General features: G+C 46.6%; 1 protein-coding gene across 1 annotated transcript in view; it reads right to left on the bottom strand.

The window, feature by feature from the left end:
• Positions 1–242, bottom strand: part of PLLP (plasmolipin) — a 31,352-nt gene extending 31,110 nt beyond the window's left edge. The window contains exon 1 of the mRNA XM_010861972.1: positions 109–242. Within this exon, the coding sequence (XP_010860274.1) occupies positions 109–242 (134 nt within the window). The remainder of the gene's footprint in view (positions 1–108) is intronic.
• Between the last annotated feature and the right edge of the window lie 9,003 nt (positions 243–9,245).

Genomic DNA, 9,245 nt, shown 5'->3' with positions numbered 1-9,245 from the left:
GCTGGCAATTTCCCCCACATTCGGGGCGGCTTTGATCGCTCCGCGCCCTCCTCGCCGTTGGCTTCCGAGCCTCAGGATAAACTGGCGGAGGCTTGCAAAGCTACCCACATCCCTCCTGGATGTCTCTCTAGCGCTGTGTGCTCTTGGGCGAGCTCCTGCACTCCTCTGAAGTCTCCCCGTAAAGCAGGATCGTCATCGCTGTGTCGAGACTCCCAAAGAGTCCCAGATGACCGAGCATCCATGAGGGGAGGGTCTGGATGAAATGTGGGAGTGCGTGGAAGGAGATGCTTTTATGACTCAATTGATGTGGTCTTCTCTTCTGAACTGATGGAGCGGTAACTTAGAAGATCGTTGAGCCTAAGTATCCTCGTCTGTAATACAGGGAGAGGAATGAATCTCACTTCACAAGAGCCTCCGGCAGAATGAATGAAATATTGCACGGAAAGTTTTTTGCCATTAGGTGTGGGGCGGGGAGGTTGTCAGAAAGCGGGAGATGATGTTGAAGTTACAGTTTCTTTGCTCCACTTGCGCCCTGAAACTCACTTGCGCGCGCGCAAACACACACACACACACACACACACACCCCTCAGGCTATAGAGACCAGCACAGACAATTGTTTCGTTTATTCATCACCAGAGATTGTTGAGACCTTACTATATTGTCAGACCCTATCCCAGGCCATGTGAATACACAAGCAAAAAAACACACGAGGGCTTCTATGATCCCACTTCCTACTGGAGGTGACAAGTATAAACTGGAGAGAAAAAATAACTTCAGATAGTGACAAGTGCTATAACTAAAAACAACAACAACCAGGAATTCGTTGGCGGTCCAGTGGTTAGGACTCAGGGCTCTCACAGATGGGATGGGTTCTATCCCTGGTCAGGGAAATCAGATATCACGTGGTGTGGCCCATAAAGAAATACATAAGCAAAACAGGAGTGTGACAGAGATGACCACGAGGTAAATTTTAGACAGAGTAGTCAAAGATGACCTCTCGGAGATTTCCCTGGTGGTCCAGTGGCTCAGACTCCATGCTCCCAGTGCAGGGGGCATGAGTTTGATTTCTGGTCAAGGAACTAGATCCCGCAACTACAGATTCCACAGGCCACAAGGAAAATAGAATATCCCACCTGCTGCAGTGAAGACCTGGTGCACCCAAATGAATAAGCAGATATTTTAAAAAACAAAAAGAAATCAAAGATAATCTCTCAGAGAAGGTGACACTTGATATTTACTCAAGTGGATATTCAACCCCCCCCCCCAATCCCCTTCCCAAAGCACCTGAGACCCTCTTTTCCACCCCATGCAGACAGTAGATACTCAGGGAATGAGAAATGCTTCTTGGTAACAGCAAAATCGTTACCCAGAGCCCAGCCTCTCTGCAGACTGCTCGAGGCCAAGTGCAGAACAAAGCTGTCGAGCAAACCCTTGATTTTAGGATGACACAGAAAACAGTAAGACAATTGTTTCCGAGGCAGATTCTAAAACAGTAGAGTATTTTTGTTTTGGTTTTGGTTTGGATTCTGTGTTTTTGCTTAATCCCACTTTCATTCCTTTCAAATGGCAACAAGCAAGACTCAATCACTGTACTGTTGTGTTTTTTTTCTTCGACCTTTTCTTCCAAACCAATTTCACTCGCCTCCGGTCAGAAAAAGTGGGAAGGAACCTGTCCCCAGACTGGAATGTGACGCCCACCCAGAGCCCCCACTTTTGCCAAGGAAGCCCTGGGTTCTTGGGACAGGGGGACAGGGAGCCAGCTGAGGTTGTGGAGGAGAGGGTCTCTCTGTTCCCAGGGTGAGTTCCCCTCCTCCTGTCCGAAAGGCCACCTCCACACATCATCTAGAGCACCCGTCTAGTCTTGTGCGTGCTTAGTCGTGTCCGACTCTTTTCGGCCCCATGAACTGTAACCCTCAGACTCTTCTGTCCATGGAATTTCCCAGGCAAGAATACTGGAGTGGGTTGCCATTTCCTACTCCATGGGATCTCCCCAACCCAGCGACAGCACTCACGTCTCCTGTGTCTTTTACATTGGCAGGCAGATTCTTTACCACTAGCCACCAGGGAAGTTTTCCGTAATTCTACAAAGTCTCCCTACTCTGATCAAGCCCCTACTGTGTGCAGGGCCTGTTGTCCATGGGGTGGGGATGGAGCATAATTGCAGAGGCTGGGGGGATTCCAGCACTGAGCACATGTTCGGTGTACACCAGGCAGAGACATTACTTTGCCAACAAAGGTCCATCTAGTCAATGGGATGGTTTTTCCAGTAGTCATGTATGGATGTGAGTTGGACCATAAAGAAGGCTGAGCGCCCAAGAATTGATGCTTCTGAATTGTGTTGGAGAAGACTCTTGAGAGTCCCTTGGACTGCAAGGAGACCAAGCCAGTCAATCCTAAAGGAAATCAATCCTGAATATTCACTGGAAGGACTGATGCTGAAGCTGAAGCTCCGATATTTGGCCACCTGATGTGAAGAACTGACTCATTAGAAAAGACCTGGATGCTGGCAAAGATTGAAGGCAGAAGAAGGGGACAACAGGGGGTGAGATGGTTGGATGGCATCACTGACTCAACGGACGTGAGTTTGAGCAAGCTCCGGGAGATGGTGAAGGACAAGGAAGTCTGGCATGCTGCAGTCCATGGAGTCGCAAAGAGTTGGACAGGACCGAGCCACTGAACAACAGCAGGCACTGAGAACAGCGCTGTGGGCCATCCAAGCAGAGACTCTACCCTCAGGGAATGTGATGGGAGAGACAGTCTCGAGATATACAAATCCACAGATATATAGATAATTTGATGATAATACTACAAGAGAAATCAAGATGCCCTGGGAAAGAATAATAGAGATTTGGGGGTGTCATTTAAATAACTGGGTCAGGGAAAGTGTAAGCACTTAGGCAGAGACTTGAAGAATGCATAAGAATCAGACAGAAAAAGAGCATTCTAGGCTCAGAAAACTACCATAGGTGCAAAGGTCCTGAGGCAGGAAAGACTTTGGCATCTTTGAGGGGGGACATAAATTTATAAAATGAAGGGATTGGGGAGAGGTGAAGTTCAAGAGGCAGCCAAAAGCCAGGTCAGTGGTGGTGCCCAATTGTGTTCAACTCTTTGAGACCCCCTGACCCCACCAGACTCCTCTGTCCATGGGATTTCCCAGGTAAGAATACTTGAATGGGTTACCATTTCCTTTTCCAGGGGATCTTCCAACCCAGGGATCAAATCTGTGTCTCTTGCGACTTCTGCTTGGCAGGTGAATTCTTTACCACCTGGGAAGCCTGGAACCAGGTCACCTAGGTCCTAAATCCTTGCTAAGAGAGTGTTTGGGCTGTGCCTTGTGGCATTCGGGATCTTAGTTCCCAGAGCGGGGATTGAACCCGTACCCCATGAAGTGGATGCACAGAGTCTTAACCACTGTGCTGCTGCTGCTAAGTCGCTTCAGTCATGTCCAACTCCATAGACAGCAGCCCACCAGGCTCCCCTATCCCTGGGATTCTCCAGGCAAGAACACTGGAGTGGGTTGCCATTTCCTTCTCCAATGCATGAAAGTGAAAAGTGAAAGTGAAGTTGCTCAGTCGTGTCCGACTCCCAGCGACCCCATGGACTGCAGCCCAACAGGCTCCCCTGTCCATGGGATTTTCCAAGCAAGGAGTGGGGTGCCATTGCCTTCTCCGTGTAATGCAATAGCATATCTAAATGACATACCCACAAGCTCCAGGACAGTTCTGAGGCTAAGCATGTGCATATGTGTGTCTGACTCTTTCCAACCCCATGGACTATAACCCGCCAGGCTCTTCTGTCCATGGGATTTCTCAGGTAGGAATACTGGAGTGGGTTGCCATTTCCTCCTCCAGGGGGTCTTCCCAACCCAGGGATAGAACCAAACCTCCTCTCTTGCGTTGCAGGAGGATTCTTCACTGCTGGGAAGCCTGAGTTCAGCTCAATCGTGTCTGACCCTTTGCGACCCCATGGACTGCAGCATGCCGGGCCTCCCTGTTCATCACCAACTCCCGGAGTTTACTCAAACTCATGTCCATTGAGTTGGTGATGCCATCCAACCATCTCATCCTCTGTCATCCCCTTCTCCTCCCACTTTCAATCTTTCCCAGCATCAGGGTCTTTTCCAATGAGTCAGCTCTTTGCATCAGGTGGCCAAAGTATTGGAGTTTCAGCTTCAGTATCAGGTCCTTCCAATGAATATTCAGGACTGATTTCCTTTAGATTGACTGGTTGGATCTCCTTGAAGTCCAAGGGACTCTCAAGAGTCTTCCCCAACACCACAGTTCAAAAGCATCAATTCTTCGGCACTCAGCTTTCTTTATAGTCCAACTCTCACATCCATATATGACTACTGGAAAAAACCATAGCCTTAACTAGATGGACCTTTGTGGGCAAAGGAATCTCTGCTTTTTAATATGCTGCCTAGGTTGGTCATAACTTTTCTTCCAAGGAGTAAATGTCTTTTAATTTCATGGCCTCAGTCACCATCTGCAGTGATTTTGGAGCCCACAAAAATAAAGTCTGACACTGTTTTCATTGTTTCCCCACCTATTTGCCATGAAGTGATGGGACCAGATGCCATGATCTTTGTTTTCTGAATGTTGAGCTTTAAGCCATCTTTTTCGCTCTCCTCTTTCACTTTCGTCAACAGGCTCTTTAGTTCTTCACTTTCTGCTGTAAGGGTGGTATCATCTGCATATCTGAGGTTCTTGATATTTCTCCCAGCAATCTTGATTCCAGCTTGTGCTTCATCCAGCCGGCATTTAGCGTGATGTACTCTGCATAGAAGTTAAATGAGCAGGGTGACAATACACAGCCTTGATGTACTCCTTTCCCAATTTGGAACCAGTCCTCTGTCCCTTGTCCAGTTCTAACTGTTGTTTCTTGACCTGCATACAGATTTCTCAGGAGGCAGGTAAGGTGGTCTGGTAGTCCCATCTCTTGAAGAATTTTCCACAGTTTATTGTGATCCACACAGTCAAAGGCTTTCGTGTAGTCAATAAAGCAGAAATAGATGTTTTTCTGGAATTTCTTGCTTTTTCAATGATCCAGCAGATGTTGGCAATTTGATCTCTGGTTCCTCTGCCTTTTCTAAAACCAGCTTGAACATCTGGAAGTTCACGGTTCACGTATTGCTGAAGCCTGGCTTGGAGAATTTTGAGCATTACTTTACTAGCGTGTGAGATGAGTGCAATTGTGTGGTAGTTTAAGCATTCTTTGGCACTGCCTTTCTTAGGGATTGGAATGAAAACTGACCTTTTCCATTCCTATGGCCTCTGCTGAGTTTTCCAAATTTGCTGGCATATTGAGTGCAGCACTTTCACAGCATCATCTTTTAGGATTTGAAATAGCTCAACTGGAATTCTATCACCTCTACTAGCTTTGTTTGTAGTGATGCTTCCTAAGGCCCACTTGACTTCACATTCCAGGATGTCTGGCTCTAGGTGAGTGATCACACCATCGTGATTATCTGGGTCGTGAAGATCTTTTTTGTACAGTTCTTCTGTGTATTTCTGCCACCTTTTCTTAATATCTTCTGCTTCTGTTAGGTCCATACCATTTCTGTCCTTTATCGAGCCCATCTTTGCATGAAATTCTCCCGTTGGTATCTCTAATTTTCTTGAAGAGATCTCTAGTCTTTCTCATTCTATTGTTTTCCTCTATTTCTTTGCACTGATCACTGAGGAAGGCTTTCTTATTTGTCCTTGCTATTCTTTGGAACTCTGCATTCAAATGGGTATATCTTTCCTTTTCTCCTTTGCTTTTTGCTTCTCTTCTTTTCACAGCTATTTGTAATGCCTCCTCAGACAACCCTTTTGCCTTTTTGTATTTCTTTTCTTGGGGATGGTCTTGATTCCTGTTGCTTATACAATGTCATGAACCTCGGTCCATAGTTCATCAGTCACTCTGTCTATCAGACCTAGTCCCTTAAATCTATTTCTCACTTCCACTGTATAATCGTAAGAAATTTGATTTAGGTCATACCTGAATGGTCTAGAGGTTTTCCCTACTTTCTTCAATTTAAGTCTGAATTTGGCAATAAGGAGTTCATGATCTGAGCCACAGTCAGCTCCCAGTCTTGTTTTTGCTGACTGTATAGAGCTTCTCCATCTTTGGCTGCAAAGAATATAATTAATCTGATTTCGGTGTTGACCATCTGGTGATGTCAATGTGTAGAGTATTCTTTTGTGTTGTTGGAAGAGGGTGTTGTTGGAAGGCAGTGGCTCAAATCCTGGAAATCCCCACCCTCTTCTCCAAAATAGTTGGAATAATCCTCCCACTTATTGGCCTGTGAAATTACCCAGCCCATAAAACTAATCACCTCATATTTTGGGGCTGCTATCCCCTTTCAAGACACCACATTTGGTTTATGAAATGTGTATATTTGTAAATAAATCTGCTTCTTACCTATCACTGCTTGTTGCTGAATTCCTTCTGTGCTGCGACATAAAGAACCCAGTCCTGAAACCAGGTTTATGATCCCAATTAAAAGATAACAGTTCTGAGTCCTGGCTTATGTGTTCAAGTTCCAATCTGAGAAGTTTTCTTTCTTTTAAAAAACTTTTCATTTATTTTTGGCTGCTCTGGGTCTTTGTTGCTCTGTGGACTTTCTGTAGCTGCAGAGAGCAGAAGCTACTCTCTAGTTGCGGCATGTGGGCTTCTCATCGCAGTGGCCTTTCTTGTTGCAGAACAGAGGCTCTAGACATTCAGGCTTCAGTAGTTGTGGTGCGTGGGCTTAGTTGGCCTTCAACATGTGGCATCTTCCTAGGCCAGGGATCAAACCGTTGTCCCCTGCATTGGCGGGTGAATTCTCAACCACTGGGCCACCAGGGAAGTCCCTGATCTGGCTGGGTTTGAATCCCATCTGAGTTATGTAGTTTCAATATTATATAAGCCTCTTATTTACATTTTTGCACACAAATGAATCCAGTCTTCAAAACAGAACCATTGGATTGAGGGTATCTGCAGTTTTTAAAATAGATACTGCCAAATTGCTCCAAAAGTCCCTATTAGTTAACGCCCACATTAAGAGTAGGTGAACTTAACTATTTGCCTGTCCCATGCTTGAAAATGGGCTGTCCTGATGGCTCAATGGTAAAGCATCTGCCTGCCAATGCAGGAGATGCAAGAGACCCAGTTTCGATCCTGGGTTGGGAAGATCCCCTGGAGACAGAAATGGCACCCCACTCCAGTGTTCTTGCTTGGGAAATCCCATGGCCAGAGGAGCCTATAGTTCATGGGGTTGCAAAGAGTCAGATTCGACTGAGTAGGCAGGTGGCTGAAAAGTAGAGGTCGCTCAGTCATGTCCAACTCTTTGCAACCCCACCCCATGGACTGAATTCTCCAGGCCAGAATACTGTAGTAGGTATTCCATTCTCCAGGGGATCTACCCAACCCAGCAGTTGAACCCAGGTCTCCCTCATTGACAGCGGATTCTTTACCACCTGAGTCCCATGGCTATTGTCGTTTAATTGCTAAGTCATATCTGACTCTTTTGGGACCCCATGGACTGCAGCCTGCCAGGCTCCTCAGTCAATGGAATTTCCCAAGCAAGAATACTGGAGTGGGTTGCCTTTCCTTCTCCAGGAGATCTTCCTGACCCAGGGATTGAACTTGTGTCTCCTGCATTGCAGGTGGATTCTTCACTGCTGAGCTACCTGGGAGGCCAAATGACTATGTGTGGTGAGCTTTTTTTAAAAGAAGAAGTCTCTCTGTTTCCAAGTGTATTTCCTAATATTTAGCTGGTGGTGACAAGTATTGGCCATTCGTATTTCCTTTCCTGTGAATTTAAGGTTTGAGTCATTTGCTTTCTGTGTAGTAAAGAATTGAAAATTAGGCCAAATAGTGGTCTGGCCATTTTTCCTCTGTTTCTGAGAAGTAATCTCCCTTGAAATTTCATGCCTCTGTAGGGTAGGGTCTGGTCACACCAGATAGTCTAACAGTGTGGTTTGGGGTGGAGGCACTGGCTGTCAGTTCAAGCAGCTCCACGTGCAAGAGTTGGAAACTAAGCTCGGTGATGTGAGCCGTTAACTCATAGCCAGGTGATGAAATCCCCAAAAAGGCTGTGGTCCCCAGGCGGTAGGTTAGATTACCTGTTGACAGTACTCCATATGGACTGTCACACATCACTGCTGGGTAAGGAATGCCTGGAGTGCATGACTCCCCGGGGAGAGGACAATGGATGTTCCACTTTGGGAAGTCAAAAGTCACCCTTTTACAATGTACACGATTCAGTGATTTCAGTGTATTCACTGTCATGAACTATCATCACCACTAGTTCCAGAACATCTCCATCACCCCATCTCTGATTGTAATCTGTGTACTTTAGCTGTAACAAACTGTAACAATGAGTATGAGAGCTTGCAGTACATTCTGGGAGGCCTTGTAGCTAATGAACTATTGAATCACCTGAGGGTGGTTTGGAGCACCCCCTGAACCTTGCAGAAGTGACAGCAGTCTTGGGGAGTTCTGTGCTCCCTCCAACATTGCAGCCCGGTTTGTGGATTTTTTTTTTTTTAGGAGCTCCTTTTACATTTTGGATCCCCCTCTCCCCATGGTTACTTTTCTGTGTTGCTATTGAGGCCCCAGGCTGAGCAGCTTAGTCTGTCCCCTGTGGAAAGATACTCCCAAATAAATATAATGGTAGGAACAAGGAAGAGCTGAATACTGCTTGGATGAAAGATAGAGACCACATATTTCTCATTCATGAGGTCAAGAAGACCTTCCCGACTACACATTTGCAGAAAGGCTCCTTGGTGATGCCACCCCATAATAGGTGGTGTCGACCTTCCCAGAGGCTCCTGTGCTGGATTCCGTCTTGGCTAAAACATGTGTACCCCAAACAGGGGAGGACGCTAAGTTATACCAAATACAGACTCTGTTGCTGCTGCTGTTTAGTCGCTAAGTCATGTCCGACTCTATGTAACCCCATGGACTACAGCCCTCCAGGCTCCTCTGTCCAGGGGATTTTCCAGGCAAGAATACTGGAGTGGGTTGCCATTTCCTCCTCCAGGGGCTCTTCTTGACCCAAGGATCCAAACCTGCTGGGAGCCATCTCCCGGCATATTGCATATTGAGTGCAGCGCTTTCACAGCATCATCTTTCAGGATCTGGAATGGCTCAACTGGAATTCCATCACTGCTGGGAGCCAGTGTGAGGAACTCCGCCCATGGCAAAGGTCATGAGGAAGGAGGCTGGGCATATGCAAAGGCGGGATCGAGCCTCAGGAGTCCCTCTGGAAATTCTCG

This window comes from Bison bison, unplaced genomic scaffold (genome assembly GCF_000754665.1).
Source record: "Bison bison bison isolate TAMUID 2011002044 unplaced genomic scaffold, Bison_UMD1.0 scf7180017864473, whole genome shotgun sequence".
Taxonomy (NCBI): domain Eukaryota; kingdom Metazoa; phylum Chordata; class Mammalia; order Artiodactyla; family Bovidae; genus Bison; species Bison bison.
This window is presented reverse-complemented; position numbering and strand designations above follow the sequence as displayed.